Source organism: Catharus ustulatus, chromosome 1, assembly GCF_009819885.2.
Source record: "Catharus ustulatus isolate bCatUst1 chromosome 1, bCatUst1.pri.v2, whole genome shotgun sequence".
Taxonomy (NCBI): Eukaryota; Metazoa; Chordata; class Aves; order Passeriformes; family Turdidae; genus Catharus; species Catharus ustulatus.
This window is the reverse complement of record NC_046221.1, coordinates 6,400,502-6,421,641: the sequence shown is the minus strand read 5'-3', so window position 1 is coordinate 6,421,641 and position 21,140 is coordinate 6,400,502. Positions and strand designations below refer to the sequence as shown.

The window sequence follows — 21,140 nt, the reverse complement described above, 5'->3', positions numbered from 1 at the left end:
TAATGAATATTATAATACTTTAAAGATTTTTTTCTGGTAGAACTAATACAGTATTTTTAGGTTTGACTTAACAGGTAGTTTCTGAGTATTTAAAAGAAACCCTTTTGGATGTGCTGTCTGTCCTTTGCCTGATTGCCACAGCAGAGCCCATACATACATTTCCTTATTTTGCTTTATCTTTACCCAAATAGATTGTGGAATAGGGGCTTGTGATTGCCAGAAAACAGAAAAGGATTGTTTGTAACAAGAGAACATTTTAGATCTTGAAGTGATGTTGTTCCGTTACATCCCTAAAGAAAGCTCTGACCATGTAACAAAATCCCAGCCTTCCCCAACCTCCTGCTTTCCACAAGCCCTGCCACAGGGGGTTACAAAAAACAGAGATTCCCTTGTGACTCTGCATGTCCCACACGTGTCTCATGTGGGGAGAGGTTTCCAAGGGGTCTGGAGATAGAGCAGGAAAACAGGAAATTATCAACACAGTTATTACTGTGAGTGTTGTAAATCTCTACATAAGACATGTGAATAAGGAGACCAGCTGCTGTTAGGAAGGTGGGTAGTCTCCATAATCAACTGGGGGTGCTGTGTGCTGTTTGTTATTTTATTTGAGTGTTCTCTGCATTCTGCTCTGTAAGTGGGAATAAAAATAATGCGAGAAGAAATCCTTGATCCTCTGTAAACGGTTTTTCTCCTCATTTGAAAAAATCCAAATAACAACTTGAATAGTGTAAAAGTTAAGGGTTGTCTTTTCACCACTGTGTGTGTATTACTGAAACAAATGTGATGGAAGTGTTAATGAAAAGAGAAATTTAATACACATGCTGTAAATCTTAACTGTCCCAGTAACTTCCTTGCCTGTCTGTCCCCTGTCAATGTTAGCCAATTTAATTTCTTTCCCTCGTATTTCATATCTCCATCCTTGGAGATGCTCAAAAACCATCTGGGCAGCTGGCTCTGGTGGCCCTGCTTGAGCAGGGTTTGGACAAGGTGGCTCTGGGCTGACTTCCAGCCTCAACCAGATGTGATTCTGTGAATTACCCAGGTTGTAAAGTGTGTGGAAGTCTCAAGCCTTTTGATGGCCCATATGGACAGAAACTTTAGTCCTTGTACTTTTGGGGAATTTCTTTTAATAACAAAAAAACCCTGAAAACTTTTCTGTCTTTAGCAACCAGGTGAGAAGGAACTATGAATATAATTGTATTGAAATAATAAAATATTTTAAGTGCAGTGTTTCCTAGTATTTTCCTAAATGAAGGATAATAGCATTAAAAAATAACCTGGAGACACTGGGGAATTGTACAGTTAGGTTTTTTACATCTCAGTCTCCCCACTAACTCACTATACATAGGCAAGGACCTTCATTGTGCCAGAAACAATCATGAAAAGAGGATGAAAAATAAAGCTTTATCTGTGAATCTGCAAATGAGCTTCCCATTTATTAATCATCCATGGATCCTTCATTCCCAGTAGTTTCAAAATAGAATGCCATAACCAAATATGATGATGTTCATTAAACATACTGTGCCAGGTGCTTCCACGAACATCTCTGAGGTGTATCAGAGATGTCTCCTGGATCCATCTCCTAGGAATTCAACTCATGAAATGCAGTGCTTAATCTTCTTCAGGAAAACTTTCACAAAGTTTTTTTTTTTCACAAGTAACACACACTACTTTCATGCTGTTTAGCGAGCACCGTGTTTTCAGTCTTCCAACAGCATATTGAGGCACAGTTTGCTTTATTGTAGAGACAGCAACTGAGATGTTGTTTGTCTCATTTAGTATAATTTGGGTCCCTCCTTCTCTGGAGAAGCAAACAGCAGGGGGGAAATGCACCATAAGGATGTAAGCTCATATAGTTGTCATGTGTAGTGAAACAATCTGTGTCTTCTCACACAGTCCAGAGGTCCTGGGAGTGAGTGTGAGCGCCCCTGAACTTTGCCTTCCAGTGTGCTGGGTGCCCAGCAATGGTAATGAGAGGAAAGCTGGCAGAGAATAAATGGCTTTTTTCCCTTTGCTTGATTGAAAGTTTCAGCAGGCACACAATAAAGACAGAGTTCCTTTTGCACAGTTTAACTAGGTTAAAGAAAGTGGCCAAGATGGATCAGAGCAGGGCTGGGGTTTCCGGTGGTCTTCCTGCAGCACTTCAGGCGTGGCTGTCCCAGGCTGTGTTGGGGGTTTTGTTCTGAGTGCTCTGGCGTCTGCCTGGCTTCTAGGTGTTTATGTTTTGCTCTCTTCGTTGAGGTTGCATTTAGAAATTTGGGGGTTACTGGCACAAGATTGTCCTTTGGATCCAACATATTTGGAAACGCACCACAGACCCTTGTGAATGGCTCGGCTGGACACTGCCTGTTTCAGGAATCCTCATCCAGGAAACATCCTGGATGTTTGTTCAGATGTGCCAAAAGCTGAGGGTGTGGGGTTTGGGTTTATTTTGTTTTGGTTTCCGTACAGAGACATTTACTATTACAAGGGATGTATTCCTGAGAGGTTATTTATTTAGTGTCAAATCTTCATCCAGCATGTTCTTTCAGAATTGGTTGGTGGAAGGGGTTTAACACAAGCCATTTGGATTTTGGACAGATAGTCACTTTTGGATGTTTCAGGTGTCCAAAAACCATTTCAGATGTATGCTGCTCAGTAGCTTAACTGAAATAGGAGAAGCAGTTTCAATTTACACCAGCTCAGACAAATACTTGGAACACCCAGTCATAAACAGGAATTTTTTTTCCTTAATGTTGTGTTTCACTTCAGTATGGTTTAGAGGTGTTCACTGGGGGTTTTAAATGTTATATGTTGTCTTCCTAAATGAGTTCACTTTAGGTTAAAGAAAAGTCTTACTTCAATCTCTGTTCATGAAACAAGACAGATTTCCCATTTTCCATGTGCTGTAGCAGGCATATGATTTCAGTATTTCAGACCAAGCTGCACAGTTTTATGTTCTGAGAATTTTCCTCTCTCTTCTTGGTTTTATTTACAAGATTAAAGCTTGTAGCAGATTTTTCATGTGTGCCCACCCATGTCACAGATTCTTCTACCCTTTCATTTCTCCACTTGTCATTTATCCTTTGCAATATTTAATTATATTTTGACATGTTGTGTATTAATTTTTTAAAATACGTGAGTGTATCTTCTGCTGAAGTTTTCTAAATAATCTGCTGCTTTTCTCTAACTGGACGTCTTTGCAAGAGTGGTATGTAGTGGCCTCTGAGCTCAAGCCCATGTTCACTGGGAATTTTGAAGGGAACCTTCCTCTGGCACTGCTGTGAGACAGATCTAGAAGCCATGGACACAGGCAGGATGAGGCACGTGTATCTTAAGCTGGATATACCAGAGCACATCTGTCAGAGTCCTGTGCTTTTTATGATGCTTGGGTTTCAAAATCAAAGTACAGAGGAGTGCAGAAACACCAAATTCTGTTGCTGTACAGCCTTGAACCTTGTTCCTGTGCATTCTGGGGCACTTGGAATAGTACTTTGCCATGTCCTTCTGATAAATCCCTGACTCATTCCAAGCAAAGGGGGAAATGAAGGGGAAGAGGATTTAAAGTTAGGTTTAAAGCACAGACAGTAGCAGTGTCATGTTTCAGAGCAAAGCCAAATGTACTGGTTAAATCTAGCATTGTCAGCTGTAGATATATATATTTTTCTGTCTAACATCTGAGATAATGTAAAAACATGCTAAAAAATTGGTTATGTTGCTTCAGTTCAGAATGAAGTTTAAGCTGACCTAAACCATGTCCTTCATTCCTTTATCTCCTCAGCCCTGTGCCAACATAGTTAGTTTAACCGGGAATAAATTTGTGCAGGGAAATGAACAAAGCTAAAGGTAATAAGGAGGAAAAAAGGTTTAATATACCCCAGATTAGTGTGGTCACTGTGATGTGTCACTGACACAGCAGGTGCATGAGAGCTGTGGGGAGAATGGAAATGTCTAAAATTCTAACCTTGTATGAAGTTTGTCACTGAAGAGCTTTCCCCTCGCCCTCATTTCTATTTAACAGCTTTAGTTCACAGTGGTACTTTATGTTATGGAAATAATGTTGTAAGCATTCAGTTTCGTGCTTTAGCTAGATATGGTAATTTCCTATTCTTTCAATTTTGTTGTGTGGCAGAAGATATTTACATGGGTTAACCTGTCTATAAATAAAATGAATGTTTGCAGCACAAGGGAAAGCTTCCAGATGCAGATAAAATATTAAATTTTTTTTTCTCCTATTTCTTTACCCAGAAGTCAAAGAGCAGTCTGCAGAAGAGGATGCCCAGACAGAAGTGGAGAGCACCAAGCAGCTAACACCAGTCCTTCAGCACTCCGTGTCCGAGGAGTCCGCCAGCTCCACGGCCTCCGTGGGGGTGGAAGCCAAAACCAGGTGAGTGAGGCAGTGAGGAGGAGGCACTGCTGAGTCAGGGGCAGCTCTGGGGTGCAGAGTGCTCGGGGCACAGGGCTGGGACTCGCTGCTGCTGCTGCTTTGAAGTGCCTGGGACTGGTGCCTTAATTGGCGTACGGGGAGATCAAGGTGAAAAGCGCGTTCCGTGAGTGCTGTCCTCACGCTGCTCTGGGAAACCCTTGAGTTACAGCATATTAGCTGGGTAAATTAAAGGAGGCATAAGTGATAGGAGATAAAATGTGATTAGTGAAGCTTTCCTGCTGTGTAGGAAATGGTGTATTAGCAAATTTGTATAAAGTTTTTTTTTGATGTTTCAGCTTGTATGAGGGTATTTTCAGGAACAAAGTGAACTAAATCTCTTGTCTTATCTGCTGTGCTCTTCCTTGTTTTGGAATTTATAACAGAGAAAATAATGTTTGTGGTTTTTTTAACTTTTTATTAATACAAATTAGCCTAAAAGCAGTGAAAGTATTAATTATGTTATATGAGGGAAACCAGAACATGCTGTCTGTGATCACTGTTGAAATGGTGTCACATAATTCTAGCAGAGCATCTCTGGTGAAGCTCTGATAACAGTTTCTAACTCAGTAGCAGGTCTCTCCTGCTGCAGAAGGTACTATTACCAGCTACCAGACAGTTACAGGTGTAATTATATTTTGACAGACTTGGAGAGAGCTGTCGTCATCATGTTTCTGCCTCCTAATCCAACACAGAGCATATTTTCCATGCACAAAAAATTACTTAATCTACTTGATGCATACATAATTTTCATGTTTTACATGCTCACAAACTTCTTAGATTGAGAGCCACTTCCCTTCTTAGAGAAAATTCAGTTAAATAGTTCTTGTGCCTATACCTGAGTGAAATACATAAAAATTTCTGTTCTTGATGGAATTTTCCAAGGCTGAGATTAAATTGCACTAAATATGTAGAGCAACTTGAACTGAGCAGCTGCTTTGGTTCATTATTTGACCCTGGTTTGGATCATTCGCAAAAATTTTAGTGCTGTTTCATCTGCTCTCTGTTCTTCTCAAGGTTACTTTTTTGCTGTTATCATGAATACTTGATTACAGCACTTTCTCTAGCCATAGACTTGTTTCTTACAAGCTAGTCAACAGTCTTCTGAAAAAACTTTGGCCTGGTTCTGAGCCAGCCCTTACTTGCCCTCAACTTATTCTTCCTTCCAACTGAAAGTGTTGACTTTGATCAGTTAGGATGGAATGGCTATTATGTACTCATTGCTTTGGCTGATCAAAGCATTAAAAAACTCAGTTACTATTAATTTTTAATTGCAATAATACTGATCAGACTCTGTCTCTGACATTTTGGAAAGAAATGTATTGAGGAGATATGAAACTGTTAATTGGGAATCAGAGGATTTCTCTGACCCCAGGTAATTTTGATTTCAAACTAAGATGCAGAATGGGGGTTAGTTGCAGAAGTCATTGATGTCCTCACTCAAAACAGTGGAAAAACCCAGATGTCAGGGTTTCTGTGGAAGTGAGTCTTGAAAAAAGCTTCTTCTGATCTGTGACTTTAGATCAATCATTTGTGTCATTGTCTGTGTAGTGCTGCCATTGATACTGTGTGGTGGAGGGGTTGGAGGACTGAGTTCTGGGGTCTTGACTCTTTTCTTAGGAGAAAATACACTGTGTGAAATAACAAACACTGCTAATGATTGTGTAATGACTGGAGGAAATGTATCAAGATTTAGGATAAATTGTGACTCCACAGTGCCTTAACACTGTGTAACTTGGGGAAGTAGTTTTAAAGCTGATTTCCAAATAATTCATACTCATCAGCTTCATCTCTTTCTTGTAAGCTTTTCTGTTTTATAATGTAAGTAACTTCCACTTTCTAATAAAATGGAAGGGTTTATATATTTAAAAATAGCTTTAGGTATGTGAGACATAGGAGAATTTTGAGACTATATCATAACAGACAGAGCAGAAGTTGCATGGAAGAGAGAAAAGAATCCAAGCCTCCACGAGAAGTAGGTATAGGTGTAGGTGGAGCTACTTTTGCATTGCTTTTTTCAGAGTTAAGATAATTCTGTGTTTCCGTCATTAGTAGTGAAGATAAAGGAATTAGAGAAGCACAGGACACAAGGCATAAAATAAAGTCTTTTCCATGAAAAAATGGAAGAATTTGCTACTGAAAACCGGTGATTTTAACACAGTAGGACATGTCAAAACTGGGATGGGAATTTCAGTAGCTGAGAGATCAGCCAGAGTTTGGCTTGTGTGGTATTTTTCTCTGGATCTGTCCTGAGACTGTGGCTAAATAACAACATTCAAGAGCAAGATGATAGAGCTGGTAAATTTTGGAACCTTCCTGAGGTAGGATATGGGAAACCAAAAGAACTACTGACAGCAAGTGGGCTTGGGGCAGGGAATTAAATAACAGATTCAGGATTAGTGCTAAGAAAGCAATGTGTTAAAACCCCATTTAATAAAAAAGAGTCTGAGCCGTACTGGGGTAAGGAAGCTGAAAGAGGGTGAGGTGTGTGCTTGAAAGGAGTGAGTGAATTATTGACCACATGTGGGGAGGGGCAGTAACATCAAGCAGAGATAAACTCCCAAGCCTGGCAATGGCAGGAGTAACACACTGTCAGCTCCTATATATCACGAGCATCATGGGTTTTGGAGCCTTTTCCTTTTGGTTGTTCCCTTTTTTCTTTTTATAAGCCTTGTGAGAAGCTTCTGTCAGCCCGGGACTTATGGCTGAGTGGAATCCAGCTTCTTCGAAAGGAATCTGCTGCCTGGGTTTGTGCTGCCTGCAGAGAGCAGGGGAAGTGCAGCCCTTGGGGAGGGCAGGGAGCCAGGAGCCAGCTGAGACTCAGAGCAGAGCCCTCTTCCACCTTCCTCCCCTGCTTCCCACATTGGCAACCCCGGGCGTTAAAAGCTAATGAGAATGGCCTAGAAACACAATTTCATAGAAGAACAAAACACCTTTTGATTCATTTTATTTTCTGTCTGCTCTCAGAGACTGTGAATCGCATTAATTGCATGGTTTTGGTCCTTTTGCCATAATCATGAAGACAGAACATTCTTCAATAACTAGAAGCTGAGGTTTTCACACAGCTTTTTGATTTTGGTACTTTGGCTGCTCTTGTGAGATTGTTGCTAAAACTACAAAAAAAAACCCAAAAAACCCCCCCAAAGAACTGGCAAAACACCTTCCTGCTTTCTTGCTTCACTTGTAATTGGACAAAGCACGTAATTTTCATTCCAGACCAATTGCGCCATTCCCTGTTATTTTGTTGCTGCTGCTGCTAAGCTGAAATCTGGAGTGTGGAGATGGAGGGCTTGGGTGCTTTATTCTGTCAAAAAGAAGCGATTGGTGAACATCTGTAGATTGTGTGAACAAAGAAAATAGTGAAAAAGTAGCAGTGATCTTTATCTCTGTTCCTTATTTTTTTAATATAATCTTAAAACACATTATAAAATTTGTAACACTGAGAGCAACACTCAGTGGAGAAAGAAATTGTGGAGTGGCAGAGAGTAGACTGTCTGGACAGAATAATACTGCAGTGATGGAAGGAAAACTAGATCTCTAGGCAGGAGGAAGTTAGGTAAAATATTTCATATTAAAATATATTCAAAGTTTTGTCATAAAGTTGTAAAGTCAAGCACATGTTTTGAGGAGATACCTGTATTAAGATTAATTTTGAAACTGATTATTTCTTTTCATGAACATGTACTGTGATACAGTTTGTAGTTTTATGTGAATGTTTTTCTTCAAGAATTGTTTCTGCAGAGAATGGACCTTATGCATAACACAGGGCATTTGTAGTCATTGCAGAGTTTTGATTTTACATTTCCAGCTCTAGATCCATATAAGCATTTATGGGATCTTCCTCTGAAGCCAGTGATTTAAATCTGGAAAGTCTTCCAAAGTGAAGTACTACTTCAGCATTATATTAATGACCAGTCTAACCCAGAGTAAAATTACTGATTTGGCTAGCAGGGCACAACTGAAGACTAAGACCACACACTGAAAAATGAGAAAAAAGTTAAATATTTACTGTTTTTTCCATCCTGTTTGTTCATGCATTATTAGGGAAACGGTCTCAAGAAGAATCTGTGACGAATCATTGTTAAAGCAACTTTGCCTTGACTTTATAGGGCAGGAAGGGACCTTTGGAACTCATCTAGTTCACCCCCTTTTCCAAGGCAGTTATCTACAGCTGTCATTCCTGACACAAGCTTACATAAACTGCTCTTAAATCTTCCACTAATAAAAACTCCATATCTTCCCTAAACAGTCCCTTCCAGTCTCTTCTTTGTTTTTACTGTTGGAACCACTTTCCTCACATCTAACCCACACTCTCCTCATTCTGGGTTTATTCCATTACTACTCGTACCATCTGCCAAGGATAATGGAGGACAGCTTTGTGCAAAAGTCTCTCATTTATTTCCCCAGCATGCTTTACCTCGTAACAGAAATCCCAAATTTGTTCCTACTTTTCTTTGTAGATGATGTTTTCTTGAGCTCAGATCCTTCTTGCTGGTTTGAGTTTTCTCCAGATGGTCTGTGTCTTTCTCAGAGCGCAGAAGGCGTGTCACACAAATGGGGCCAAAGAAGGGTTTCACAGGCAGCCAAAATCCTGCCTTTTGCTTAGGCTGAACAATTGCCATTGTGGCCATAATGTGTTTAATGCTCTCATGTAGAACTTGTGCCTCATGGGACTTAACACCATAGTCAGTAACATTCGTGGCTGGGCCTTTAAGTTGCACAGATCTTTGTTTTGTGATTTAATCTGTTCTTTAGGAGGGTCCAAACACAGAAACCATGAAATGTCTCCTACCCAGTGAGAGCAGGTGCTGACACGTGCTCCAGGTTTCTGGAGTCCCACTGTCAGCCTCTCACAGATGTTCTTAGGCAGTTTTTCTGTCTCATCCCCATCCTAAGGCTGCTTATCTCGATTTGGGTGTGCCCTGCTGACCCTTACCCATCCTGGATTGGTGAGCAGCAAGCTGAGCACTGGCAGGTCAGGTCTGATGCCTGGACAGGTTTTCTGTCCTCTGGGAGATGGCAGGCAGATGGAAGCAGCCCATGGCTGGGCAGTCTGTCAGGCCATGCTGAAGGGTTGGGGGCAGCACTTGTTACAGCATGGGATGCCTGCTTTGGCAGGGACTGCACAGATACAGGATAATCACAGACAGTGATAGTAGTCTGGGATCTTCTGCTCCAGTGTTGAGTGAATACAGTGTTTTCTGCCATTTCCTCCAATAATACCTCTTCCATTTGTTTTTTCTTGGTTTTTTTTTTTTTGCCTTCAGCTTTCTTTGTCAGCCTCTTGAGTTTTTTGTGTTGAATGCTTATATTCCCATTCTCTTCACTAATTTGAAACTGCTCATCAGTTTTAATCATTCTTTCAGGGTTCACTTAGCTGAGGTTTACTCTTCTTTATCTCTTGGCCTGATGTGCAGTTTCCTTCCATCCATTTCCAGTGACTTCTAGGCAGGTGTTTGTTACAGGTATTTCTTCTCACCTCTTTATCCATTTTCTTGTTCATATCCTTGTCAACTCTGACTGTTTTCTTCTTGCTTCCTTTGGCTGTGTGATCTGTGTTATTTCCTATAGTCAATAGTCCCATTTCTCCAGCACCTTCCATTTCCCTCACACAACAAACTCTGTGTTGTGTCCTGCATTCCTTCCTTGCTTCCATACCAAAGCTGATGGAAAGTACAAGCAATTTAAATGGTAAAATCTGAACTCACAGCACCCCAGAGCTGTAGTTGCAGAGGTGATCCCTGTGAGTGTCTCTGACCTTTGCCAGAAGGATGTTCATTCACAGGGAGTGGATGGTGCAGATGGAGTCTGCTTTCACATAGAGACTGAGAGAGATTGAATGTGCTTAGTGAAGGGAGATTGTTTGTGCTCCTAGCTTCAATGTGCTAAAACTCTTCTGAGGCACATGGGCTCTGCTTGGTGAAGGTAGAAGCATTAGAGAAATGAGTTTTAATTAATTTTTGTGGAGTTACAATAAGTCTATCTGTGACTTCAGAAATTAGTATAATAAAACTTAAAATGTATCACAGAACAACAGAAGGGTTGATCAAAGATCTGAAGTAGGTTCCTGTTAAACAATTCAGGACCCTTCAGTCTGGAAAAGATGAGAAGGAGCAGGAAGATAAGAAGCTTCAGAATCATAGATGGAGTGGAAAAGATGACTGTATCCTGACTGTTTAATTTCTTTTAATGCAAGAAACTGAGGGTCATCAAGTGAAACTTCTAAGGGTTCGATACAAAATAAAAGGAGGTGATTCTTTGTACAGCAGAGAGTTGTCTAGAGTGACATTCTTGCAAAAGGATGTGGCTTGCTGAAACTTTAGGTGTGGTCAAGAGCAGACTGGGCAAGTTCATGAGAGAGAAACTGAAATGAATGTACAGGAATCACAGGTGACACAGAGAGGCCCTGAACTGAACATACTGGGGGGCATGGATGCTATGTCTGCCTCCTCTTTAATATCCGTGCCTCTGTTTATCCTGCTTGGGTGAAGCTTTTCTGAAAAAACTGCTGTTTAAAGCCAACTTGCTAAATGGTAAACCTCACTAATTTTCAGATGGTAAGACCCTACTTAGTATTTGTATGAAGTTGTCTCCAAGAGAGGCTGGCACTCTGTGTGAGTTGGGTGTGAGTGTGGCTGCCCCATCCCTGGAAGTGTTCAGGGCCAGGCTGGATGGGGCTGTCAGCAGCCTGTTGTCATGGAAGGTGTCCCTGCCCTGGCAGAGGGGTTGGAACTGGATCATGTTTAAGGTCCCTCCAACCCAAACCATTCTGTGTATTATGTTTTAATTACCAAGAGACAGAATTTGGCTTACACAGACAACACTTTCTGAGCACGGATGCCTGATGAAGGTTGAAGCTGCAGGACTTCTTATTCTTTGACTTCTATCCCTCAGAGGTGAAGATAACTCTCAGAATTGCATGATTTGCCCCTTTTCAGTACAATCAATTGCATTATGTAGGGGATTGTTTTTTGAGAGTACAAGTTGCTTCTCTAAATTCACTTTTTTCAGCATTGGCATTCTGGTAACCCCTCTTGCATCTAGGGTATATTAAACCCTCACTGAACTTTAAATACTTGTTTAAATTAAAGGTGACACAATTTGTGGTGAGTAAGAATGTATTTTCTAAATTTAAAAATATCAGTAAGATGTGTTGTTTTGGTTGTGTTTGGAGGTAATGTTTTCTTTCTTTCAAATGAGAAGAGTATCATTAAGTTGATTATATGGCTGTAGAACTCCAGCTGTGCTGTTTGAAGAAATAGGAAAGCAGTTATTGTCTAATGCAGTTTAATTGCTTTGTATAAACTTTTAAAATTCTTCACCTGAAGTTCATATGAACTCTGTCCTGCCTCCTTTTTTTCTTTTTTAAAGAATTATGCTGCATAAGTTAAATACTGACTTCAAATCCAAATCTATGATAGTGTCAAGCCACAGTTTCAGTTTCTGTGATTCACTTACCTATTGGAAGGAGATTGTGTGTCAAATGCTTAAATTGACCTTTTAGCTTTTTGCTTCTTTCTCTTTGTGGTGTCTCCATTTGCCCTTTCCATCCTTGTCTGTCCTTAGTATCCTTCTCTGAGAAGGGTGATTTGTGGGGTTGTTAATCCTGTATCAGTGTGAAGCGGTTATGCCTCACCCAATGGGTTTCTTCAGTGGTTTCCTTTCAAACTTTGTTATTATTGAGGTTCAGATATTTACAGAATAATTAGATGATGGTGAAAAGCTCCATCTCAGTCTGGGTTTTAGAGTAACTTTACCTGTGTGAATATCTCACATACATTTGAACTCACACTGATGCAGATCCCCAGTGTTGTTTCAAGTTGTTTTTTTTTTTTTCTTCACTTAAAATGCAGCTTGCAGGTATTGATTTGCATTTACATAAATGATAAAATGGTGGATCTTTACTAAGGAGAAGAACATTTTAGTTTTTGAATAACAACATAAAATGAGAGCAAAGTATTTTGCGTGTTAGCACAACTTGGCAGAGCTAAATAAATAGTAGGTCCCCTATAGCATTTAATTTATCCTTTCAGCACATGTTAAAACTACTAACAGTGTTAGGTGGAAGAAGAATTCTCAGGGCCAATTCTCATTAGTCTGGTTTGGTAATTAGTACAAACGATGCTCTGAAGTTCTGTTTTGCTCCCAAATACTCCATTTCACTGTGTTGAAAAATAGATCTTAAAAACACTGTAAATTTCTGTAACAAGCAGTGTGTGAAAAAGACATCCTGAAGGCATTTCCAGGCATTGAGGAAAGTTATTGCATAAATCCTTTAAAAACAAATTCGTAGCAAAAGTCACATGATACCCTCTTCACTTTCTTTTTCAACCCAAACCATGAGTGAAAGAGATCTTTATGCTTTCCAAGTTGGGTTTCTTTTTAACTTCAGAGCAATTGTTATCATGTGTAGTAGCAATCATGTGCAACTTAGTGTTTAATGTTGAGGCAGTGGCTATAGCTAGTGAATCTCACTGGAATTGCCATGCCTTGTGTTTTCTCGAATATAATCCATTGTTTTTTCCTGTTTAAACCTGGTTTTAGCATGATTAATTGGAAAAGGTGAATGCACAGCAAAATTCGTTTGGTAATACCAGTCCCACAGTAGGCTGGGAGGGATTTCAGAGAACTTACAAGGAGAATGTCCCTTGAGCTGAATTCAGGAGTTTGAATTTCTCTTACTGTTGACATCCTCCCTTTATCTCCATGTGATGTTTGGGTTCCCCTGTGTGGGCTTTCCTGAAAGAAGGGCACCTTTAGCACCTCTCTGAAGAACAGGCAGCTGCAGGATTTCTTTTAACCTACCACCCTCACCATTGAGTACTGAAAGGGTTGGATAACTTCAAGCATCTCACTGGCAGACATGCTCAGCATAGACCACTCACTGTCTCTTGCTTGGTGTTCATCTGTATGGGGGCCCTGGAGACATGGAAGGAAGTTATTCCTGTGAGAATGAGGAGGGAAGGTTTATTCCCCCAGCTGTGTATGTGGAGGTGTGGGGACATGGCAGTGCTCCATATCACTTCAGCTTGTGGTGCATTCTACTCCTGTATGACAAACAAGCAGGAGAGTGGGAGTGAGATAGTGTTGAGGGTCACACAACTTCCCATGGACACATCTGAAGATTTCCAGAAGCTGCACAGTGCTCACGTGGGCACGAGTGCACATCTGTGAGATATGGGCCACAGCATAAAGAAAACATGTTTGCATGAGCCAGTCTGCACATCTGCTTGTTATCAAGGAGCCTTGGCTGACACAGGATTACCCAGTGCCATTTCCCAGCTCAGAAGGATCCAGGGGGGGCTTCTCCTGGATGTACAACTACAGGTGTTGATAATCCTCATGCTAAGGCTTAATTCTGTTAAAAAAATAACATTGAGGGACTCTCAGTTTTACCTTAACTCTCTGACTGAATATTTGCAAGCAAACCAGATGTTTCTCCTCCTCTGGTTGTGATTTAATATTGTGCAATTAGTTACCCAATACTGCATGTGTTGAAATGAAGTTGTTTCAATGGGAAAGTCTGTGTTTTAGGATGAGTCTTGATGACCTGTCATCAGTCAAGTAGAGGAAAGAGTGACTGGTCTCCCTTCCTTCAGGATTAAGTGGCTGCAGGGCATTTTGTTATCCTTTGTCAGGATTTGGGCAGGGGAGGATTATAGCACTTCAGATTCTTGTCAGGGGGTTGAGTAAATTCTGTGTGAGGAAGAGACACTGACCTGATGAAATGAGAACCTGTAGAAGAGAATGGCTGTGAAAGAGTGATGGGATCAACATGTTTCTTGTTAGAAAGGGCATCCTTCAAACAAGATCCAAGCCTGGATCTCCTCCCATGGCTCGATGGGAGCAGACATTAGCTTCAGACAGTACTAGCTTTTCTGCCTCTTACCACATCTCCAGTATGTCTGGTTCATTCTGAACACAGTTTTTCCTCAGTGTTATGTATTAAAATTTCTTCATTCAAATCTTATTAAATCCTCTGGGATGAGGTGAGGTATAGGAGCACCTGTAAACCACCTCTGGATCTTTAAACCTTTATAAGAAAGTAGCATTCGTCATGGGAAAATATGTAATTTAAGTTGAAGTTGCAGATAATGATGAACTTACATTTTGGGTTGGGGCACCTAAGATACATCTTAAATGGAATACTGATGAGCTTCTTCTTTCTTTTTTCTTAGTAGCTTATAAAAAGATTTGTGACACATCGTCTCTTGCTTTTTATCCCATTTTGAATTATCCTGTTCTTAAAATATGTTAATTATGATAACAGATCTAGGCATTGATCTTAAGATTTGCCAGTATCTCTATTTCGTTATCTTCAGTATGAGAGCTCCTTCTTGCATCACAGATTTAGATCCTCTAATTGCATATTGACATATGGAAAGTAGTTTTGTAAGTACTTTCTGCAGTCCTCAGATGATAGCAAAAAATCTCTACCTTCTGCCCATACAGACATAACTTAAAATATTTACTGAGCGCTTAAAGCTAAAAGGCTAACGTGATGGAACTGGCCACTTTGTACGGCCTGACAAGGCAGCAGCTGTGTATGGCAGGAGGCAGATGAGTGTGGCTTTCCTGCAGAGGGTCTCTGCAGCATTCCAGCAGAGGCTGGGGGTTCACTGCCTCTGCTCTGGCTACAGTTGAAGCCCCTCTGCTTATCCCCCTGGAAAGTGTGAAACCATTTTTCCCCCTTTGTACAACCTCCCCCTCTATCTCAGCCCCACAGCGCTCTGGGCATGTTCTGCTGCTCCTGTCTTTAACTTCTGCATCCATGTGCTCCCAGCCTTCAGCAAAGGCTCCCCCAGCCCCCTCCCCGTGGCGAGCACTCGGTTCAGCTGCATTCCCCAGCTCTGCTGAAGCAGGAGCAGTAGCACAAACCATATGATTCTTGACAGCTTCACAGCTGTCCGCACCACGCTGCAGAGTAGCTGTGAAACTCACTGCTCCTGTTGTTTCACTCCACTCTGCCTGCAGAAAGCTACTGCTGGAAGTTGTGATGCTAGAGCTGCCTTACAGGCTCCAGAAATACCAGCTTTACTCCTGTATGCCTTTTCAAATAATACCACTTGAAAAGTTAGTTTATTTTTTTTCTTAATTACTGTTTCATATTTCTCTTTTATAGACCTTAACATTATTGCATATTTGCTATGACTCCACTTTAAAGAGCCTTGTTTATTTGTTTGTAATTATCCTCAAGTCTTTTAATGAGCAGTGATAGTCTATCCTAACAGGATGTATGAATAATTATTTATTCCACTGTGGATAATCTTGTGTTTGTAACTAGTGTAATTTATATACCATGGTGTTGCCTGTTTAAATCTCTTAAGTCTCCTCACAAGTCTCTCTAGTCTCAACCAGCATAAATAGCTTTGCTTTCCCTGCTTAGGAACTCTGCCTGTGAGGCCAGATCAGGTTACACTGGCAATCCAGTGGTTACAGTCACTGACAGACAAATAATAGTCTATTTGTTACTCTATCACACTGAAAGCTAGCTATAAAACAGACATACCTACAGTTCAGTGTAACTATTCATTTTCCACTGCTCTCATACTACCTTTATCCGTATTTTCTTTGGAATTTTTTGTCTTCTGATACATTTTTCTGAAGATTTGTGGAACATGTCAGACATTTGCCATCAGCTCTGGGGGTAGTGCTGGCTCATGCTGGTTGTGTGTTGAGGCAGATCAGTGAGGGATGTGCAGCTGAGGCCACGAGATGAGGACAAATGTTTCCTAACAGCACCGTAGAAGGTGTAATTTCAGTATCATGCATGGGGCTTACTTTATCTGTCCACAAACCTGCATGTTCCCAGTGGTCCATCTGCCTTAATGAAAGTGCAGTCCTACCTATCAACCATAGATAAAAGCATTTGGCTTCATTCTGGGCTCATGATCCGCTTCCTTGTATCATGATATCCCTTATCCTCATGATATCCCTTCCTTAGCATCTGACTGTCTGGTATTACCAGTAGTAGTAGATCAGTTCAGGTTTCTTTCTTCTTTTTATTTCTTCCTATTGTTGCTCTATGGTGAGAGCAAAAGGAGCCATTCCAGAGTATGATAAACCAAATCTCAGCAGCTTTGCTGGATTCTGTTCAGATCTGGAACTTTCCTTTTCCCCTTCCACTTTTTTCTGTTGCTGTTCTTGTCTCTCCAGACTGAAAAGCACAGGAGGCTTTATTTTTCCCCCCAGAATTCAGTAAATATTTTGCAGCAGTTTAGCCTTAAGGTTTTCTCTTCCTCCCACTTCATTTTCCTCCTTTCACTCATACAGCACAGAGTGTCCCAAATCCAAATGTGCCACCTTGGAGATGCACTGAAATCTATTTAAATGGCATCCAGGCATAACCAAGCCTCTATCCGAGTGCCTGATTCCCTGAGGCATCTTTTTGGGGTCTTTGGGGCATAAATATGAAGAAAACAGAATTGCTCATTTAAGCATTAAAAAAAAAGTGTTAAATGGCCTTCCTTTAATCCAAACTACATTAGTTGCAGAAGTTCACATTTTAAGTTTGTGGGTATGTTTATTATAGAAATATTTTTCAGTAGCTTCCATATGATGTGACACAAGGAGTGCTGTCAGAGCTGTCATTTCAATCCTGTCGCTATGTTGTGCATGTTAAAACATAATTGCAAATGGTGCAGGGTATTGCAGCGGTCACGGTTCTGTGAATATAAAATTCCTCCAGTAACACTTTTAGACATCGTTTTGTTTTTAAATATTGAAGTAAATGAGGATGGCTGGATTTGTGTATGTGGTGTGCTCTGGCATGTGTGACTGTAGCCATTGCTGTGGTTTTCTCATTATTCCATTTTTAAATAGAATAATGTTAGTAAACCTTTTAGTGTATAGTATTTACACATAGTGTTACAGATAAGCTGTATGTACTTCTAGAAGGGTGTATGTGTTGTAATGTTCTATGTGTTCTGTAACATTTTGATGCCTTTTAGCAAGCATGTGTCTAGACACACAGAATTTTGAAAATTCTAATAATTTGAATATAACATGGAATTTTTTTGTTTGTTTTGTTAATCAGACAGTTTAGTGAATTAAAAGTTCTTTTAATGAAACTGTTAATTATTTGGAAATAGTGTTTCTGAATGCTGAATTCTGATACCTGATGGCTTGTGGGAGCTTTTATTGTCTTCTTATAAAGGGTTAAATTAGCATGAAATTTGCTCTTTGATGGGGCATCCTCTGCTGGTTTTTCCCCCAATAAAGAAGTAATGATCTTCCCTTTTACAGCGAACAACTCTGCGCCTTTTGTTACTGTGGAGAACGGAGCTCATTAGGACAAGGAGATTTAAAACAATTCAGTCCCACTCCTGGGTATGTTATCCCATGGAAAAACCAGCCTTTAAATAAGAGTGAAGCCAACGACAGCACGGATGGAGCTTGTGAGAGAACTCCAAGGCAAAACTCAGTGCCACGCAAACAGAGAGGCCAGAAGAAGTAAGTCTGTCCTACAATAAATATGTAGATTTTTTTTATTTTGCATGGAATTCGGGAAGGCTCTTTACTGGTTGTGTACTACAGTAGGCAACTAACTTGTATTTGTGTGAATGTGGGTTTTTAATATCAATAAATGTTCGTAAGGAAAATCAACATGTACAAAAACCTAGCTACAAGCAGAATACCAGAGCAACCAATACTTGAGCGATACAGAAGTGGTTGTCTCTTCTGCCTTTTAAAAATGGGTTTGTTTCTTCCCCAAGTGAGAATCTTCACTTTGGAAGAGCAGACATTAGCTACTGTAAAGCACAGATCTTTTTGCAATGCTGAACTACGCCTAAAGGGTGGAAGAGGACAGACTTTTGACACCTTGTGTGTTGTGTAGCCTGGAATAATGGGCACCCTCTGATTAGAGCCTGGTTAGAGCATCTCCTCTCGCCCTCCAGCGCTGGCTCTCTCCCTGGTGCCAGTGCTGTTGAGGGCACACAGCAGTGACTCCTACCCTGCAGGAGTGGGGTTTGCAGGTAGCTTTCCCAGACAGGGGGATTTGGTCATGGTCCCCGGGCCTCTCAGTGACTGTGAGAGGTGGCAGGGGCATCCAGTGGAGCACATGCAGCAGAGGGTGCTCAGTGCATGGTTGGCACTGGGATGGGACTGCTCAGAGCCACATCTTTATGGGTACGGGGATCCTGTTACTGGGGATTTGTGATGACTTGGGTTCATTCGAGCTTGATGGTGAGTGTGGGATCACTCAGTGCTGTCTGCATGACAGAGGGGCTGCAGCCCTAGAGAAACATGAAAGGAGCCAGTGGCGATGCAGGGCTGCAGGCCAGTGAGGAACTGTGGGTGTATGGGGTTGAGGGCAGTGAGGGGCTGTGGGTGTGTGGGGTTGAGGGCAGTGAGGGGCTGTGGGTGTGTGGGGTTGAGGGCAGTGAGGGGCTGTGGGTGTGTGGGGTTGAGGGCAGTGAGGGGCTGTGGGTGTGTGGGATTGAAGGCACTGAAGAGCTGTGGGTGTGCGGGGCTGAGGTTGCTGTGGTGTTGTGGAGCCGTGGGCAGTGCGGGGTTGAGGACCATGCTGGTGGTGCAGCATGGTGCGGGATTGAGGGTGGTGCAGAATCAAGAGCGCTATGGGTGATGTGGGGCGGTGATGCAGGGCTGAGGGTGGTGTGGAGCAAAGGGCAAGGCGGTGCTGTGATATGGTGATGCCATACAGTGATGCAGGGGGGTGATGCGGTGCTGCAGGCAAAGCAACGATGAGGGATCAAGGGGTGGGATGGTGATCCAGGACCACGGGCAGTGCGGGGCAATGGTGATGTGGGGCAGGGATACGGGGCTGAGGGTGGTGGTGATGATACGGAGTCACAGGTGGTGTGAGGCACAGACCAGGCATTGAGGGATTGGCTCCGGGCTTTGGGGATTGGCTCCAGGCATTGGGGATTGGCTCAGGCATTGGGGGATTGGCTCCAGGCATTGGGGATTGGCTCAGGCATTGGGGGATTGGCTCTGGGCGTTGGGGGATTGGGTCCTGGCATTGGGGGATTGGCTCCAGGCATTGGGGGATTGGCTCTGGGCGTTGGGGGATTGGGTCCTGGCATTGGGGGATTGGCTCCGGGCTTTGGGGGATTGGCTCCAGGCTTTGGGGGATTGGCTCTGGGCATTGGGGGATTGGCTCTGGGCATTGAGGGATTGGCTCAGGCATTGGGAGATTGGCTCTGGGCTCCTCCTGGCCAGGGAGGGAAGCAGTAAGAGAGGCTACTGCCAGCTCTAACAAACTCCCCAAGTCAAACCTGTCCATGGCTGTGCTGCTACTGCAGAAGCTGCTCAGTGTTCGACACTCGCTGAGGTTGCTTGGGTGCACGTTGTATTTTTTTGTCACCATACTGGTGGTAGAAAAGTGCACATTGTGTTATGCTGAGATAGAAAAGTGGCTTTTCTTAAAGGTAATAAAAGTAACACCCTTGCTTCAGACTGTATTCTATAGGTATATGAAATGCTATTTTCAGAGAAGTCCATCAAAAGTGTTTCTGTGCAGGGCAAGATTGCAGAGTAAATTGAGAAGGTCTGTAAATGGATTGGTTTGATGTTGCGAGAAATCTTTTACACAGGAAAATGCCTTGCCAGTTGGCATTTAGTTTTTCTTAAAGATCGTTTTAGCTTCAGTGTTACGAGTAGCAGTTTGGTGTTAGAGGAGGCTCCACTGAAAAGGGGGATGAAGAACTGACTCAGACTGCCCAGAGTAGTTGTGGCTGCTCCATCCTGGGAAGGTTGGACAGGGTTTAGAATAACCTGTAATGGTGGAAGATGTCCCTGCCCATTGTGGGAGGTTTGGAATGAGATCCTTTCCAACCCAAACCATTCAGTAATTCCAGTAGTCCTAAATTGTTCAGAAGCCAGTTCTGTTGATAGTGTCAGAATTAATAGGTTTTGGGATAGTTTTTTTTTAAATTATGCAAGTCGTGAAGGTGCCATGTAATAATAAAAAACTTGTAAGATTTCTTGTGTGGTTCAAGAGAGATGTTGCTCTTTCCCCCATAAACTAAGGGGTTTTAAAATGTATTTATTAGTGTAATGGCCGAAGTAAAGCATGGTTTTCAGGAAAGCAGGGTTATCACAGGTTAAAATTCCAGTGGTTACTGTATCTATTGACAAATGCATACAATTGAGTTATTAATAGCAGAGAGTAATCAAGTTCAAAGAACCTTAATGCAAAATGCAGCACCACCTTTCCTACCAATTGTGGAGGCATCAGCAAGTCTCTAATCAGTATGCCTAAATGCACACCCTTAGATGTCCAAGATATTCTTTAGCCTGCAGGAAATAAAGGCAAAGTTCTTGCTTCTGTTTTTTTTTTTTTTTAATACGGTAATCTGAGTTGTGTGAATTGTTTTCTGTTGAGATTAGAATTTGGGGAACAGATTTATAAGATTATAAACTAGTACAATATAGTAGTCTTTATATCACTGCGTTTTTTAATCTCCCCCTCCTTTCCTCCAGCTCAACCCCACCTTTTGGGTTTCTTTTTTAAACATCTGATGGCGTTGTATATATAAAGATGTTTATTTCCAAACAGATTTTGAAGTCCTGGTCTCTTTTCTACCTTCCCCCCATAGCTGTGGTATTTTCTATAGGCACCTCACCTCTGAATGTTGTTTCCTCATTCTCAGTTCCAGGGGTTGGGCAAGTTTTAATATCAAACAGAATTAAACTTCAAGAAGTGTGTATGTCCTGAAGAACTGGAAGAGAGCAGGCTTGTTTACTGAATGGCAGCTGTAACTGGCAGCTGTTA

The 21,140-nt window shown here is 41.7% G+C and overlaps 1 protein-coding gene across 11 annotated transcripts in view; it reads left to right on the top strand.

The window, feature by feature from the left end:
- Positions 1-21,140, top strand: part of KMT2C (lysine methyltransferase 2C) — a 186,750-nt gene that overhangs the window by 54,447 nt on the left and 111,163 nt on the right. For all 11 annotated transcript variants that reach the window (XM_033058776.2, XM_033058830.2, XM_033058848.2 and 8 more), the window contains 2 exons: positions 4,228-4,366; positions 17,648-17,854. In XM_033058776.2, the coding sequence (XP_032914667.1) occupies positions 4,228-4,366; positions 17,648-17,854 (346 nt within the window). The remainder of the gene's footprint in view (positions 1-4,227; positions 4,367-17,647; positions 17,855-21,140) is intronic.